The sequence below is a fragment of the Garra rufa genome, chromosome 21 (genome assembly GCF_049309525.1).
Source record: "Garra rufa chromosome 21, GarRuf1.0, whole genome shotgun sequence".
NCBI classification, from domain to species: domain Eukaryota; kingdom Metazoa; phylum Chordata; class Actinopteri; order Cypriniformes; family Cyprinidae; genus Garra; species Garra rufa.
In genome coordinates this window covers 33,191,948-33,210,459 of record NC_133381.1, presented here as the reverse complement: position 1 = coordinate 33,210,459, position 18,512 = coordinate 33,191,948, and the positions used below count along the sequence as shown (strand labels likewise).

Here is an 18,512-nt window from a genome sequence, read left to right as displayed (position 1 = left end):
ACCCTTGCTTCCATATGAGTGGTTTTGTGGTCCACGGTCACACATCTAAAATAATGCAATATATTTTTCAAATATGAAAGAGCATTTATAAAATCAATGAATAAAATCAAAATATAATAACATAGCTTTAGGCTACTACAATGAACATAACAGTTTATTATATTGTGACATGTGATTTTAATTGTTAGACACACTCAAGTAGTGGAACAGTCCAAAAATGACCAGTTTGGGGGGATGAAAACATTTGATTTGGTTACAACTAGCAACTTTTCTTGCTGAGTTAATTTTGCCTGGCACAATAACTTATAAATCACGTCTAATAAACTTCTCGCAACGAAAAAAAAAATGGAATTTGTCCTAAGCTTTGAAAAAAGTCAAGGGAAATCCGTATTTATGGGATATCCCGCATCTCTTCGTCAGCAAGTTCTAGATTAAATTGGGGAGTTTTGAAAGAAGCAAGTGCTCTAGAAGGTATTTATTCATGAAGGCGGCAAAGTGAGTGATTTATCCGCAAACAAACATATTTTACGATCTTTCGCAAACTCTTAACGTTAGTTGTTTAAATCAGTTTTATCAACACCTGTGTAAACAAATCATCGCTTTCCATGATTATGCATCGTGGAAGTCATTTATCACATCAAAACATAACGGTGAGTGTATTTTAAATAATAGTTCAGAGTAAAAACGAAACGTAAGCACAAACTTACCAAAATAAACAGTCTTTTCGCATTTGGGGCACTTTGAAGCCATCGTCTCTTAAACTGGATTCTCTCACTCAGTCAGGTTTGTCTTCCACGAGCGCAAGCGGACCAATGGCTTGAGAGCGGGAGCGCATCCGACTGAAAGCGCCGCTTTGTATTTGCATAGCCCCGCCCACTTTCCCAGGTCTGTTTGAGCGTTCCGCATTGTCGCTTCTCTCATTGGCCAGGCTAACGGTAAGTCACAAAGTGGGCAGAGTCGTCTGGCTCAGCGCTGCTGGCAGGGGCTTCTATGTGCTTACCGCCACTGGCTCTTCCTTTTTACATCCTTCAGCGGGAATGTGAAAGGCATCCAACAAAGGTTCCTTTCAGTTCTCATGAATAGGGATTCTTCAGCACTTGCCAGACCGTTACTAGTGGAAATCAGTGGGAGAAAGATATTGGCGGGTCCCAGTCATGCTTACAACACTTCTCTTTTTGTTTGGGGTTGAGGTCACTCTATGGCAGTATCATGGTTTTGACTAGTTTGTCCCTTACATCACTGTTCCACACACCCAGAAATGTCTGTCACCCACTGCTTTTTTTTAGACTGAGGTCTTTGCCAGCTCTGACTTTTGCCTTCACCACGTGTCCACGTCATTCCTCCCTTGAACTGATCAGTCAGCAGAGCAAATGTCCACCTTTTCCTGACTCCACACTCATTCACAGTTACACACAAACCAAGTCCTGTTGTCCACCATAAATCTCTAAATTGCTTAGTCAACTAGTCAAACAAAACCCTGACTAGTACTTTTGTGGAAGTGCCTCTTGATACCTAAGTGCAGGGGTGCCGCTCGCAATTTTGGGCCCTATGACAAAATATCATTTGTGTGTCAGTGTTACAGCGACAGTAAGTTTGCTGTATTAGCACATTTGCACAGCTGCAATGCAGGGGTTTGCTGTGTTGGCTTGGTGGGATGAAAACCCTTAATGCTTATTGTAAAATAATGTTTTTAAATGACTTAAAAGTGGAAAAACACAGCATTTTAAAACTCGAATGCAGTGGTATTCGTATATAAGTGACATTGGAGCTTTATCTCAATAAGGTAAACAAGTCAAGCCAGTGAAACACTGTAAACATACAGAGAAAAGTAAAAAATCAGTAATTTTTATATTTTAAATGTTATAATTTCATTTCTTGTTGCCCAATGGTTTAATATTTTAGTTTGTTTTACATCTCATTTGTAGTTCATTTTATATGGGTTTATTTTGCTGTTAAAAGGCTATTGTTTTACGGCAGGTTTGCAATGGGAAAACTTACCCCATATAGAATGACAGTATGTCCTGCCATGTGTTCAGTAAACAGTGAAAATATTCATTTTTTTTTTTTTTTTTTTTTTTTTTTTGCAGCCAAGGTTTGTGTGCAGAATTGCCTTTTAAAAATAAACCTGAGTTTCACTAAAGACAGTAGTGTGACAACAAGCCACGGTCTTCTCTTATACACTTCTGTTTGGAATTTCTATTTCATAAATGCAAATAAATGTTAAATATTCTATTTTTTTTTTCAAATATGTTTCCAAAAATAATAAGCAGCACATCTGTTTTTAACATTGATAATAATCAGAAATGTTTCTTGAGTATCAAATCAGCATATTTGGATGTTTTTTTCTGATGGATCATGTGACACTGAAAAATAGTAATGGTGCTGAAAATTCAGATTCACATCAGAGGATTTTAAAATATATTTCAAATTGTATTAATAATTAAAAGATTATTGTTTTTATTGTATTTTTGATCACACAATTGCAGCGTTAGTGGAAAATATTTTAAAATATTCCCCACCCTAAACTATTGAACATGAGTGCATATAAATTTTCAAATTCCTTTTACCTTAAGCCTTTGCAAATCCATTGGGACAAATGGTGAACAGGTGCCAAAGGTTCTTTGCCTCCGTAAATACTCAGTCTTCCATTCACACCCATTTCCCATGGGACAGAGCCAGAGCCACAGCCACATGTTTCCCCAACCCAAGTGTGTAACCCTCAGTGCATTCTCCACCCGAACACCCACACTACCATTCAAACACACCTAAACCAGCCCGACTCTTCACACACACATGCTGTCGTGATTCATGTGGGAACATTTGAATTATACAATGCTATTTAAAAATAATAACAGCAAATGTTCAAAACATAATCTAGGTGTGGTGAAGCATTTAGGCTCATAATTAGGAGATTACTGTTTTCAATCCAAAACAATCAAATAAATTAGATTTATGAACATAATATGCATGTTGTTTCACCACCATGTCAACACCATTATTGCTGTGGTGTTCTTCGCAGTGTTGTTACTGTTAACTGTTAACTAAACATATTGAAAACATTTATTTGTTACTTAAAATAAACCAGAATTAAAATTAAATATAAATAGTTCTCTTACTTAGAAAACATGGAGGGGTCTACAATTTTCAGCATAGGTGCATTTCCACTGTGAAAGACATAATCTAAAAATAAAAACCCGGAAATCACATTGTATGATTTTTTTTAACAATTTATTTTTGAATTACTGTGTCAAATATGTATTTGATCACTTGCTTATCAGACAGATTTCTGACCCTCAAAGACCTGTTATTTTGCTTTTAAATAGTCCAGCTACACTCTGCTGATTCCATGATTCTAAATTAGTAGCACCTGTTTGAGGTCGTTAGCTGTCATTATGACACCTGTGCACCCCACAATCAGCCAAAGTCTAAGTAGCAACATTCGCAAAACCAAAGAGCTGTCAAAAGACACAAGAAACAAAATTGTAGACCTTCACAAAGCTGGAAAGGGCTACGGGGCAATTGCCAAACAGCTTGGTGAAAAATTAACAACTGTTGGAGCAATTGTCAGAAAATGGACGAGGCTAATGATGACTATCAATGTCCCTCGGACTGGGGCCCCACGGAAGATCTCTCCTCGTGGGGTATCAATGATGATAAGAATAGTGAAGAATCAGCCCAGAACTACACGGGAGGAGCTGGTCAATGCCGTGAAGAGAGCTGGGACTATTGTTTCCAAGGCTACTATAGGTAATACACTAAGACGTCATGGTTTAAAATCTTGCATCGCATGGAAGGTTCCCCTGCTTAAGTCAGCCCATGTCCAGGCCCATATGAAGTTTGCCAGGGACCATCTGGATGATCCACAGGAGTCATGGGAGAAAGTCTTGCGGTCAGATGAGACCAAAGCAGAACTCCATTCGCTGTGTTTGGAGGAAGAAGAATGATGAGTATCATCCCAATAATACCATACCGACAGTGAAGCATGGGGCTGGAAGCATCATGCTCTGGGGGTGTTTTTCTGCACAGAGGACAGGACGACTGCACTGTATTAAGGAGAGGATGAACAGGGCCAAGTATTGTGACATATTGGGCAAAAACCTCCTTCCCTCAGTCAGAGCATTAAAGATGGGTCGTGGCTGGGTTTTCCAACATGACAATGACCCAAAGCACCCAGGCAGGAAAACCAAGGAGTGGCTCCGTGAGAAGCATATAAAACAATGGGGGACCACAGTCATTGCAACCAAAAAAACGTTGCAACCAATTTTAGCCTTATAATCCACTGAAGGCATACACTAGATGATTCAACCAGACCATGAGACCATGAGACCACACACTTGTTGATTGCAGGTGCGATTTCATAGTGACAAGATCTCATGAGATCAAATGTGACTAGAGAAGAAAAACAAATGGAGGACAATCGATTTTGTCAGCGGGATTTCCTGGTGTGCGTTCTAGTGAAAAACAAAATAGGAAAACAAAAAGAATATGGGTGATGTTCTTTCTCTGTACTCTACTTTCGTGGCATGTTTGTGGCTGCCAAGTTTCAGCTATCCACCTTATTTTTCAATGTGGAAGTAAGCTGTTTTCTGGGAATGTTTGAGACTTCCGGTTCATTAGCCACCCAAGGGAAATGCAGTATCACTGTAAAACAATTTGTCGAGTCAACTTAAAATGATTTGTTACCTGGCTGCCTTTAAATTTTAAGTTCGGTCAACTCAAAAAGGTTTCGTCAACTTGAAATGTTAAGTTGTACTAAGTGACAACTTAGATATTTGATTCAACATAAAATTGTAAGACAGCTGAGTAACTTGCCCAGCTTTTAAGTTTAACAAACCAATTTTGTTTGTTAAGTCAACTCAAGTATCTAAGTTGTCACTTAGTACAACTTAACATTTCAACTTGACCAAACTTATTTGAGTTGACTGAACTTTTAAGGCAGCAGGGTAACAATTTTTTTTAAGTTGACTCAAATTTGTCTTTTTTTTTTTACAGTGATAAACAGTAAAACTGTTTGCACATCAAACCATTGTGTTCATAATTAAGATTATACATTAAATTAATATGATAAAACACACCAGTTTGCAAGCAGCAAAACAAGCTCTTTTGTACAACTAAAAACAGCTGGAAGTGAATGATACCAGAAGCCAGACACATTAAATTTACTAATAGCCACGTCCACTCTTACAGCAAAAATATGGTGGATAGATGCAAGCAACATCTGGTAGGTGACACTACCCTGATCAAGAGTCCTAAATATCAAATATGTTTGATATTTGTGACCCTGGACCACAAAACAAGCCATAAATAGCATGGGTATATTTGTAGCAATAGCCAACAATACATTGTTTTGGTCAAATGAATTGATTTTTCTTTTATGCCAAAAAATCATTAGGCTATTAAGTAAAGATCATGTTTAATGAAGATATTTTGTAAATTTTCCCTACCGTATATATATATATATATATATATATTAAACATAATTTTTGATTAGTAATATGCATTGCTAAGAACTAAATTTAGACAAATTTAAAGGCAATTTTCTCAATGTTTCGATTTTGATATAATATTGTCCTATCCTAACAAACCATACATCAATGGAAAGCTTATTTAATTTAGTTTTCAGATATAATATATAAATAAAGTTATAAATCTCAGTTTCAAAAGATTTACCTTTGTGACTGGTTTTGTGGTCCAGGGTCACATTTATGGTTTGAGTTTAGGGGACACTGCATCTCAATCGTGAGGACTTAAATAATCGCAATGACACCACACAATAGAGGATTTTTTGTTTAAAAAGCAAGCTTTGAATCGAGCAACGCCCCCCAATCGTTCAGCTCGTTTTGAAGGTGTTACTTTGCAGTTACTAAGGTATTCTGGGTAGGTAGTGAAGCATGAAGAGCCCACCAACAAGTATTATTAAAATATATCCACCTTTTTTTTTTCTTTTTGCTGCAAGAGCAGGTGCGACCATTTGTAAATTTTATGGGTCTGGCTTCTGGTCTCATCCATATCCTACTGTTTTTAGCTGTACAAAACTGCTAGTTTTGCTGCTTGATATTGCAAATTGGTGCGTTTTACCATGTATAATCTTAACTATGAACACATTGGTTTGTAGTGCAAACAGTTTTACCATTTGCTGCACATATTTTTCTTGTCATTTCCCTATTAAACCAGAAATCTTGCCCATAGGCTTACTTCCGCATTGAAGGATGAGGTGAATACCCTGCTCAAAAACCTTAAACCAACCTACCTAAGCTGTTTTCTGTACTCCTCTCCTGCAACTGAAGCTAAAAAAGTGGCCCAACTCCCCTAAAACCATCTAGCAGATTGGCTTAAGACCAGCAGGGTGTATTGGTCCTTAATTTGGTGTAAGTCCATATCACTAATAAAAGAATTATATTTGAAACAGCAGAAATATATTCTGAGGCTAATGCCAGAAATCTAGCCATGTAAGTTTAACCAGTCGTGTAGCTATATTAGCATAGAGTATGCAAATGTGAATGAGGATCCAGATGTACTGAAGCAGAACTTGTCTATTATTGTATTAAAGTGGTTCTGGATATTATTAACTGCAAGAGACTGAAGGAAAGCGTTTGATATCAGACCTCTTAAGGGTGTCTGCAGTTAAAGACAGAAGTCTGGAAAACAACAGCAGGTGTCTGTGGTGACCGATAAGGCAGACAAGGCACAGACACCATATTATCTCTAATTAGTCTCTAAGTGACTCAAGTAAACTTTACTATCAGACATTCGCAGAAGAAGGAGCTGGAGAAGAACTTGGAGTGACCTTAACATGGTACACTTACATAAATAGCATCGTTGCACTCTTTGTCATACTTGAAGTTTCTGAAAATGGATGCTGAGGAATGTCAAAATTCATCTCTTGGTGTTTGTCTTGATTCTCTGCCTGAGATAACAGTGAGTGACCTCGTCCTCCACTCTCAGCACTCACTCTGAGATTGCAGTGATGGGAAGATGTACTTAGCTTTCCAGCAGTCCTCCTCTGGGAGTTTCCTCCTCTCTGGAGTATCTTTGTTTTATCTAATCAGAGCTACTTTATTTAGCTGGTTTGCTTACGCATTGTTCATGGCTTTGTTGAATCATTGTTTGTCTGAGTTCAAGTGGAAAACTAATGCTTTCGGTCAGTTGAGCGGGTGATGTAACCACAAGAAGTCACAGGAGAAGACTGAGCGACATATCATGTGGATTTAAAGCTTATTTACTTTCTAGCATCTGACAGGAAAATACAAGTCATTAATCTGTTGATTACGTAAGCAGGGAACTTTTGGAGGATGTTAAGGATGTTTTGGTTACAATGGATATTGAATGTGTTGTGGATATTACTTGCAATAGTTCTTATTCATCTGTTTATACAGTTGAAGTCAAAAGTTTACATACACCTTGTAGAATTTTTGAATATTTTTTTATTTATTTAGTACTGACCTGAATAAGATATTTCACATAAAAGTTTACATAGTCCACAAGAGAAAATAATAGCTGAATTTATAAAAATGACCCCGTTCAAAAGTTTACATACACTTGATTCTTAATACTGTGTTTTACCTGAATGATCCACAGGTGTTTTTTTTTTTTCATTGTTTCCAAGTTCCTTCAGTTTTTCAGCATTTTTGTGTATTTGAACCCTTTCCAACAATGACTGTATGATTTCGAGATCCATCTTTTCACACTGAGGACAACTGAGGGACTCATATGCAACTATTACAGAAGGTTCAAACACTCACTGATGCTTCAGAAGGAAAAAACGATGCATTACGAGCTGGGGGTGTAAACTTTTGAACAGAATGAAGATGTGTACATTTGCCTAAATATCATATTTTTTCATTTAGTACTTCCCTTCAGAAGCTACAGAAGATACTTACATGTTCCTCAATAGACAAAATAAGTCAAATTTACCCTGATCTAACCCTATTGTTTTCTCATGTGGAATATATGTAAACATCTTTTATGTGAAATATCTTATTCAGGTCAGTACTAAATAAAAAATAACATGCATTTTGTATGCACCTTCTTTTTTTATTAACATTTTGCAGATTCTGCAAGGTGTATGTAAACTTTTGACTTCAACTGTAGCCTATATGTCTGGTATAAAAATGAAAATACGTGTAAAATAAAAAAGAATAACAAGGGCTCTGATAAAAACTTTCTTTTAATGCTTTTAAATTATTTTATCTGCAAATCGTTTTTTTAAAAATGACCGATAACCATAAGCAACACACTACTGTGTGCTTATTCCTGCAGTTATTTTTAAACTGTATAAATTACCTTTTGAAGTAAATAGGAACACCCAGTGAACAAAGAAAAAAACTAATAAAATGTCAAATGTATTTTTTTTATTAATACGCATTTCATTTTTATTAAATAAAAATAAATAAATAAAATAAAGTGTAGCATTTTTTACCTATGATTGGTCTACCACCAAGGTGCTTCACTTAAAAGCTGTTGTAAACCATTTCACTTCCACAATGTTAAGTATTTTTATAAAATAAAATAAAATAAAATTTTGGGGCCACTGTTGTATGACAAGAAAGTATGTTCATGCTTAAATGCATAAATGTTTCGCCAATCCTTAATACATATTCAGATATTTTAAGCTCTCCAAATATTTTAATAACAACAACAACAATAAAAAAATAAAATAAATAAAATTCACCACATCCACATCAAATGACTGCTGTTAAGTCATTCAAGTCAGTTCAGCTTTGGCTGACTCTTTTGTTTTATGCTTGCGGAAATTATGAGTGAAACATCATTGAGTCATCAGATATTTAATTATTTTTGCACAGGAATAATATACACTGTTACATAACTCGGGTTGCTATACACTTTTTTTTTTTTTTTTTTTTTTTACAAGAAATTACATTTAAAAAACACATTATTTTCCCATTTTATTTTTGTCCTTCTTATATTGTTATAATAAATAGCTATTTATTAGATTATAGATTACTAAGGATTACTAAGAAGTTTATAGAAGTTTAACTTTTAAAAATGAAAGAGGAAGAGGGTAGTCAATGATGTTGGAGGTTGCTAAAGACCTGAGGTATGCAGTTAAGGCTTAAATTGCATCTCTATGAAAACTGCATAGGTTTTTCCCACACATTTTCTTTCAAAGTAAAATGCCTAAAATGACAATCTTGGGAAACTCATTGTAGCAACTACTAGTTCTCATTTTGTCCTTTTCCAAGTCAGACATTGTCTAAAAGCTTCCTGCAGTGATAACTAAGAATAATATTGCTTTTTTTCAGTTGATACAACTTTCTTTTTTCTTTCTTCTCATATGGGATATGAGATCACTTCCACAATGTTTCAAACTGAACCTGTCCAGAAACACACTTTGTCAAAACAGCATGTGAACGCCCACACAAGAGTCCTGAAACTTGACATATTCAAACCAAACAGAGCGCCATTTCTCAAACACATAGCCGCCAGTGCCACATTTGTCTCCCTGGCACAGGACAAACACTTAGTGTATAGTCTTTAGGTTAGGGTCAAGAAAGTACATCACAGTTCACATCTGTAATTTTGCCTTTGAAGTAAATCACACAGTGCAAAATTAGTACAATAAAGGGAAAAGTCCTTAAACAGCTTCACTCTCTGTATGAAAGCAATTTTTAGGCTCTAAAAGTACATGAAATTAAGTATAAGTTTTAACATTGCAAATTTATTAAAAATTAAAAGTATTCAAATTATTTTCTGGGACAGTTGAAATTTATCTCAGGATCACTCTTATTGCTTGTAGATGTTACTAGACTTTAAGTGTAGTTCAATTAAATGGGTATGATTTGGAAAGGCACGTCTTAATAAAAGGACTAACAGCTGAAAATATCAACAGCATATCAAAGCAAAAAACAAGCCCTAAGGTAAAAAAAAACTGCATGTAGGTGAAGAGGTGAGGCAAAGAATTGCACATAATTGCCAAATGCTGATGTGCAAATCTTGTCGCATCATACCCAAAAAGATTTGCGGTTGTAAAGGTGCTACAGCTAAGTGCTGAGTTAAGGGTATGAATATTTATGCAACGTATGTATAATTTTTAATAAATTTACAAAGTTGTGACAATTTAGTTTTTTTGCTTTGTATGGAGTGTGGACTGATGTGGAAAAAAGTAATTTAAAGCAGTTTAACTTTAACATATGGCAGCAATATAACAAAACGTAAAAAAACGAAGAATACTTTCGCAAGGCACTGTATAGATACACATATAAATTTATAGTGATATATAAATTTTAAAATCCTTTTTATTAGTCACATTTTTGTTTCATGTATTTATCTGTTTTACTCCTGACATGGAAACGTCTTTCATAGGACATGCACATCGGGATGTATAAAAATATTTCTTTCAAACTGTAAAACTCTGTGAACTAAATAAAGCAAGCGCTTTTCCCTGCAATATAATTTGTGTGCTCAAAATGAAGGTTACGGCCTACACGCTTATAATTTTGACTGGCGTAGAATGAAGGGTTTTGCAGTATTCAAGGAGCGGATCCAGTTTTAAGCAGGAAGCTGTGATTGATTTAAAGGTCATGTGAACGAGTAGGCTGTCATTTACATCATTGTATAACAAACCACAACCACAGCGATCGTAAATGACAAGATTAACAATTTGTACATGCGTATATATACACATACATGTGAGTTCATGCATGTACCATTTAAAAAAATGATGCATAAAACTGTCTAGTCCTGTTAAACTGACAGTCTTGCCTAGGGAAATACGTGTGTGAGTGATCATTGCCCTTTACTGCCCTACTTTTATTCAAATATTGCTGTATATCATGCAGAGCAGCAGGGGGAAATGCATTCACACATGTGCATTTGCTCAAAAAAAGATCAATTGATGTAGATATGTAGACTTCTGCACGCAATACATCCGTGCGCGTGGAGCCAGTAACCCAGCCCTGCGGTCTCTGGGGTCAGCTGCTGCTTTTTTCCCCAAGATTTTTGGCATACGGATGACTCCAGTGTTCTTTTGCCAACTGTCCGTGGCCTGTAGAACAGATAGCAGGCTAAAACACGGACAGCTGGCCTCTTGTAGGGCCTCGCACCCTTGATGCCTGGTGCTCTGTGGTTTTGGTCAAAGAGGCTGGTGTAATTCTCCAGCAGGGCAGGGCAGATGGAGACGGCGTTCATGCCAATCCGCAGCAGCTGAGAGTTTGAAAATCCTGTCGCTTCTGGCCAGAGAGGAGTGTAGTCTTTTTTCCTCTTTCTCTCATTCACTTTATTGCTTTGTCTTTTTGTGTCTCTGCACCCGTATAAACTTTTTAGTCCCCATGAAAAGTTTTGGAATGGATACTTTGTTATCTGAATGATCCACAGCTGTGTCATTTTAATTTAGTGATAGTTGTTCATGAGTCCCTTGTTTGTCCTGAACAGTTAAAGGAACCGTATGTAAGAAATTTATGTCAGTTAATCATAAAATGGCCCTGACATGTCACTAGACATTAAGAAATCATGTTCATTTCAAATACTTATATCACTGACAACAGTGGTCCGGCCAGGATATTGTCATTTAAAAGTGAGAGTTGCAGCCCTCAACTGATGTTATTGTTGTCATTTTGTGTTTTGGTCTGAGGCTCCACCCTCCAGCTATCTACCAATCACGAAGTCAGTAGAGTTTTGTGATCCGGGTTGCCAGCTCTGTTACAGCTGCGGCTATACGAACGTGTCGGATAAAACATGTATAACGTTACGAAACCTAAAAGACCTCGTTATGAATCCGAAATACGTCGTGACAAAGTCCGAAATAAAAATAGGATTTGTATAGGATATGCCTTTGAAAGATGGAGTCGGCTGAAAACGGAGAAGAATTTGAAGATAGACGCCATCGTTGGTAATTTTCTCCTGGACAAGTAAGATTCATCTATGTTTGGCTAACTTTGCTTCCGTACACAGTGGATTTCCCACGGTTGGTCGTGCAAAATGCGTTCATAAAAAGCTTTATATCGCACCACTAGCAGGGTATGAAAACAATCTATGTTCCGACTGAAATGTGGTATTACAGTACATCTTTACGAAATATTTGGCTAATCGCCATCTGTAAATTTTTGCGATACATAATTAGTTCGCAAAACATCTCTTGTGAAGCATAAACATAATTAACAGAAGAAAAACAAATTACTGTGTAGGACTCGTCACTTGAAGCTCCTTGTAGCACTAGCAGCCTGATCCTGCAGCTTAGCTGGCAACCTCGAGTCAGGGGGGAGCGGGAGGGGATACACCGTTCTACAGTATTTTGAAAGTGATTGCAGTACCAGTTTTGGCCGCAATCCTACATACGGTTCCTTTAAACCAGTGGTTCTCAATCCTGGTCCTGGGGGACCCCTGCTCTGCACATTTTGCATGTCTCCCTTATTTAACACACCTGATTGAGATCATCAGCTCATTAGTAGAGATCCATGAACTGAACTAACAAGCTGAAGATCTCAATCAGGTGTGTTAAATAAGAGAGATATGCAAAATGTGCAGAGCAGGGGTCCCCCAGGACCAGGATTGAGAACCACTGCTTTAAACTGCCTTTAGGTCCCACAAATTTTTTGGTCTTTCAGCATTTTTGTGTATTTGAACCCTTTCCAGCAATGACTGTATGATTTTGAGGTCCATCTTTTTACATTGAGGACAACTGAGGGACTCATATGCAACTATTACAGAAGGTTTAAACGCTCACTGATGCTTCAGAAGGAAACATGATGCATAAGAGCCGGGGGTGAAAACTTTTGAACAGAATGAAGATGTGTACATTTTTCTTATTTTGCCTAAATATAATATTTTTTTCATTACGTACTGCCCTTCAGAAACTACAGAAGATACTTACAGGTTTTCCAGAAGACAGAATCAGTGAAATTTAACCTGATTTTAAAATTGTAAAAGTTTTCACCCCCCCCCCCCAGGTCTTAATGCATCATGTTTCCTTCTGAAGCATCAGTGAGCATTTGAACCTTCTGTAATAGTTGCATATGAGTCGCTCAGTTGTTCTCATTGTGAAAAGATGGATCTCAAAATCATACAATCATTGTTGGAAAGGGCTCAAATACACAAAAATATTGAAAATCCAAAGAATTTGTGGGACCTGAAGGATTTTTCTGAAGAACAGCGGGCAGTTTAACTGTTCAGAACAAACAAGGGACTCATTAACAACTATCACTAAACCAAAAACAGAGTCTGTTTTATAAATTCAACTATATTTTTCTCTTGTGGACTATATGTAAATATATTTTATGTGAAATATCTTATTCAGGTCAGTACTAAATAAAAAACAACATGCATTTTCTATGATCCCTCTTATTTTGGTAAAACAATTAACATTTTACAGATTCTGCAAGGGGTATGTAAACTTTTGACCTCAACTGTATAGTTTAACCAACAATTGATTGTTTGTCTTTATTATTGGTAAATAGTCAGAAAACTATTTCAACAGAGAACATTTAAAAAATACACATTGAAAGAACGATTTCAAGCAAATGCAGTAAATAACACATGAAACGATGTGTCCCAGCAGACACCAGTCCTCACTGTAGATCCTGTGTGCATCCACATCAACAACAATATCTTCGTCATCTTACATTGAGATCCGTCCTCCACAATGCTCTTTCTGTGTTTGTCTCAGTTAACCAGCAACTGCAAAACAACAGTAATGTTGACAATCATCACTACAGGCTACTAGCTTGTTTAAGAAGTTACATCATGTCAATTTCTAAACTTACTGTTGTCCCTCTTTGGCTTTTTTGCCACAACCGTGATTGAGTGTTTCAGCTGGGCCGTTCTGGAATGAAATTGTTTATAGGAAGTTTATAATTGTAATTAGATATATACTCTGCTAGTTTGGACTAAACATAACTATTAAACAGTTCCACTGTTATTGCCTAGGAAAAGAAACACATCATACCTCAAACACACACTGACTTTTTGGGGGGCATTAATCACTATTGGTACAGATACTGTTAGAGTAAACACTTCTCCCCGTACATCAGTAAAGGACCAGGTCTTAATTTCTGTGAAATAATATGGAAAGAAGAATGAAACTGGGAAGATGATATTTCTAATGGCTCTGTCAAAAATAATAAGGCTAGCTATATTTGAGTTCAATAAAGCTAAAAGAAGACTTATTATGCCTCTTTTTACAAGATGTAATATAAGTTTCAGGTGTCCCCAGAATGTGTCTATGAAGTTTCAACGCAAAATACCTCACAGATCATTATATCATTTTGAAAATGCCCATTTTGAGTGGAAGCAGAAACACGCTTTATTTGAGCATGTCTCTTTAAATGCAGATATACTGCTGCTCCATGCCGCCTTTCTCTGTGCCTTTACAGCTCGTACGTAGATACTCTGCTAAAAACACATCTGTTTGGTTTTGATTATCATATGTATTGCACTTAAATCTTGCGTTTTAAACCATATCAGTTTAAACTTCTGATATAGGGCTTCCTGAGCGCACACATCCGAAGCGAATGCACAGAAAATGGCTGTCAGATGGCATGTGAGTACTAAGTTCTCTTTCATGTCTTATTGGACTTAAACTGTCAAATACACTCAAGTTTATGTTAAAAACACACATGAGTTACAAAAACAGTCGGATATGTCTGCGAAGGTAAACAGCTGGGAAAGAAAACGCATGTCTATACTACGCCATGCTATTAGAACTGGTACACCGTAGACACTTGCGAAAACAAAATTGTGGCACCGTAGGTGGAAATGTGCAACTTAAGGGGCTGTAATATTATAATAAGACCCCTTACTTGGTCACGGGGTGAGGGAAATCTGACACGCATGTTTTTTCACATGCTGGCAGAAAAAGTCTAAGCAAAACAAAGTTACTGGGTTGTCCTTTTTTTGTTCCTGATATGTCACCTTTAAAATGACAGCTATTTTACAGTTTTGGTGTCATTTCCACATGCTTGAAATATGAGACATGACATATGAAAATGAAAAAAGGAAAATCAAAGTAAATATCACTTGTATTGTCATTTCTAATCAAGCTGTAAGTTATGCAAAAAGTGTGAAAATATTTTTTAATCCCTACTGAAATGTAAAATGTGAAGCAGTGAAATGTGAGCAGTTTTATTTCTAAAACATTGACAATGTAATTTCCATGACTTTCAGAAAAGATGACAGAATTTTCCCCTATCAATAAGGCATTCCCTGTAAAATTACAATGACAAATGTGTTTTGTGAAAGACAGTAAAGCGTAAATTTAATTTCACTATATTCATGATGCTATTCATAATTTGCCTTTATTTAATTCCACTAACAGGGAGCAGGTCACAGGCTATGGTATTTTAAAGTGCCCTAATATTGTCCGCTTCAACAGGTTTAAATGCATCTAAGGTCAGAAAACATTGTCATTTTCTCAGAATATACATTTAATATTAGAATCATTTTGCAATGATTTTAAAATGAGTCATTTGAAGTAGTTCTGAGTTTAAAGGGGGCATTGGATGCAAAACTAACTTTTACATGTTGTTTGAACATTAATGTGTGTTGGCAGATTGTGTACACAACCACCCTACAATGATACAAATCCACCCACTGGTATTTTTTTAATCTTTAAAAGTAATATCCCCTTTTTAAAATCAGGTCATTCTCAGCTTCTCAGAGGCCGCTCCCATGATAGTTGATTGACATGAGCGCCTTACCTTAGACCCACCCTCACCGAGGTGAAACAGTCCGACTCAGATCGCCATTGTGTCGACTCAGGTGCAGAGGAAGACAAGAATGTCTCAGATTGAGTGATTGAGGTGTTCTGTTGTTGGATGTAATAATGAACACAGCAGTCGTCATTTACTCCCCGACATCTGAGCCGCTGAAGACGCAGAGGATTAACATTACTTTCGTTTTTGAAAGGACAGCGCCGATCCCGACCACATATGCGTCTATGTTCGTGCAAATCATTCGTAATGCACCTTCACCCACAGCAGAAGTCAGTATAAGGGTTTTTATGCATGTTTGCAAATGGCCTTTCTCTCCGTTAAATGCGGTTAAAGTAAACATTACGGCTCATCATCCCATGGCAGAGAGGGACGGGGCGAGCAGTGCTCATTAGCATTTAAGGAAACATACAACAGAATAGCTCGCTCTGAAAAGGGCTGATTTTGACCAGGTAAAAAGAGAGTTTTTTACACTACCATTGAGAAATTTTAACCAAAGTATGTTATAGACTTCTCATTAAGTTCCTAAAGAATCATATCAACTGGGCATCCGATGACCCCTTTAAAGTGAATTTTCAGAACTTTTTCAGTAAGACAGTAATATTGTGGTTTACATTGAAACCTAAAGCTGCATACATCAAGTATACATGACATATTAGCACAAAAACTTGATATTTTGAAAAAATACACATAACGTATTAATTCTATTAATATATGTTGGTTGTAATAAAGAAGAAACAGACTTATTTCATTGACAAGCATTTAGCAAATTCTGCATTGAACTCGTCAAGATTAGAAAAGCAGTCCTTGGTAAAATGCGAGCACACAACAAAGGGTTTGAATTGTGTTATTGTGGTATCATGGAACAAAGCATCTTCTCGACTTGATGTAAACACACTAACTAGTGAAAGTGTTTGAGGGCAGGTCAGAGTATTTGTTTTTCACGGGCAGGCGGGATTATTGCTGCCTTCATGTGCTATCGTAATTATGGAAAATACCAAAATCCGACATCTAAATTGCACATGAACACCCACTCACGTTGTAATTTCCACTGGAAAGCTCGAAATTTTTTATGATACCCGAGTTGCCGAGATGGGATAAACTTTGACCTTTCAACATGGCGGACAGCAACGAAACTATACTGAATGATAAGCATTGCATGATGTTAAAAGTTCTCTGCTGTTTAGTTGGTTAGTTTGTAGCCCCCATAATGCTTGGGCATAAAGGATTTTAATAACGTCGCTATTTAAACGTAGTGTTGTCTTTAAAAATACCGTTAAGAGAAGATGCTAGCTCGTCGTGGCTCGCCTCCAGTAGGGTGCTGTGCGGTACAGTGTTCTGAAGGAGCCAATGTTCTCATGTTATTTTATTTGGTCTGTTTTACCAAAGTAGCATGTGAGGACAAATTGCGAGTCCGCCATGTTTCTCTTCACTACGACAACAAAAGCACCTGAACACAACACACTGGTAATTTCCACTTCACAAGTGGAAAGCATCATCTTTCCCATATCACATGAAGGCAGCATAAGCTAGTGTGTTACTGAGCGACGTATATAGGTAACAAGCTGAAGATTCGAAAATATGACGACTCGTTAAGGCGGTTCAGAGTTGACTCTTTCTTTTAAGAGACACTATCTTTATTCATCATGCACTTTTTTTGATTAACAACTTTGCAGACTGTTTACATTGAAGGATAGCTATGTTCCAAACTGCAAAAAAATATATTTTTCGAAAACCCATATGACCTGTTCTTTAAGAGTTTTCAACTAGAATCTGTGGAGGAATAGGATCGACCCGGATTCAAACTCATGTCACCTTCTCAGAGTCAGAGCACTAGGCCATGGCTTCTACAGCACACGCTGTTTCTAAACCAGATGAATGTGCACACAGACACACATGGAAACCACAAACGCATACACACTTATCACATCTCCACCACACAATTTTCTCTTCTAATCTCATAGGCCACAACACAGAGAACAGGAAGAGGAAAACGATAGTTCTGGAAAGAAAAGCTTTGTACCACACAATGCATGAGATGAGGTCAGAGCCAGGGTTGCTGTGACAAAATATCTGTCATCAGGACCGAATCTAATCTCCTGATGTGTTGTGAAAGAGCCGAGATGAGCCAATTAATTGAGTGTCATTTCCTCTGTCAGCAGCGTCAGTGCTGCTGTGTTCTGAGGACTCGGTATTGTACACTTTGTTCTGTAGCGAGCACGTGGGGACAAAGACATGTGATTAAAGATGGGTTACTAGCGCCTCCTGCTGATCAGCAGTAAAATGTGCATATAAATACAGCAGACTATCTCTATCTCTACAGCAGACTATCTTGGATGCAAATTGCATCATTCCTGCTCTGTTGTTTAAGACATTTTCATTTATTTTCCTGTATAAGCTTAATGTAATATAGAAAGTATATTGATGCCATCTGGTGACAGTCAGAATGACACCTCTTTATTTTGAAGTGTGTGTGTTTGTGTGTGTGTTTTCTTCTAGATGTGACACGAGATGATTCATTTTGTGAGCAGCTTGCAGATTGTTAGTAATAACCTTATATGTGACCCTGGACCACATGGTCCAGGGTTACATATAAGGTCAGTGGTCACCTGGTCAGTGACCCTTTGAAACTGATCTTTACACATCGACTGTAAACTGAAAACTCAAAAATTAAGTTTTAATATATTTACGGTAGGAAATTTACGAATTATTTTCATGGAACATGAAAATATTGAGAAAATCACCTTTAAAGTTGTTTTAAATTAAGTTCTTAACAATGCATATTACTAAGCAAAAATTAAGTTTTAATATATTTACGGTAGAATTATTTTCATGGAACATGATCTTTAC

General features: G+C 36.9%; 1 protein-coding gene across 1 annotated transcript in view; it reads right to left on the bottom strand.

The window, feature by feature from the left end:
* Nucleotides 1-816, bottom strand: part of crip2 (cysteine-rich protein 2) — a 29,378-nt gene extending 28,562 nt beyond the window's left edge. The window contains exon 1 of the mRNA XM_073826787.1: nucleotides 708-816. Coding sequence (XP_073682888.1) covers nucleotides 708-750 — 43 coding nt within the window. The 5' untranslated portion in view covers nucleotides 751-816. The remainder of the gene's footprint in view (nucleotides 1-707) is intronic.
* Nucleotides 817-18,512: the final 17,696 nt, after the last annotated feature.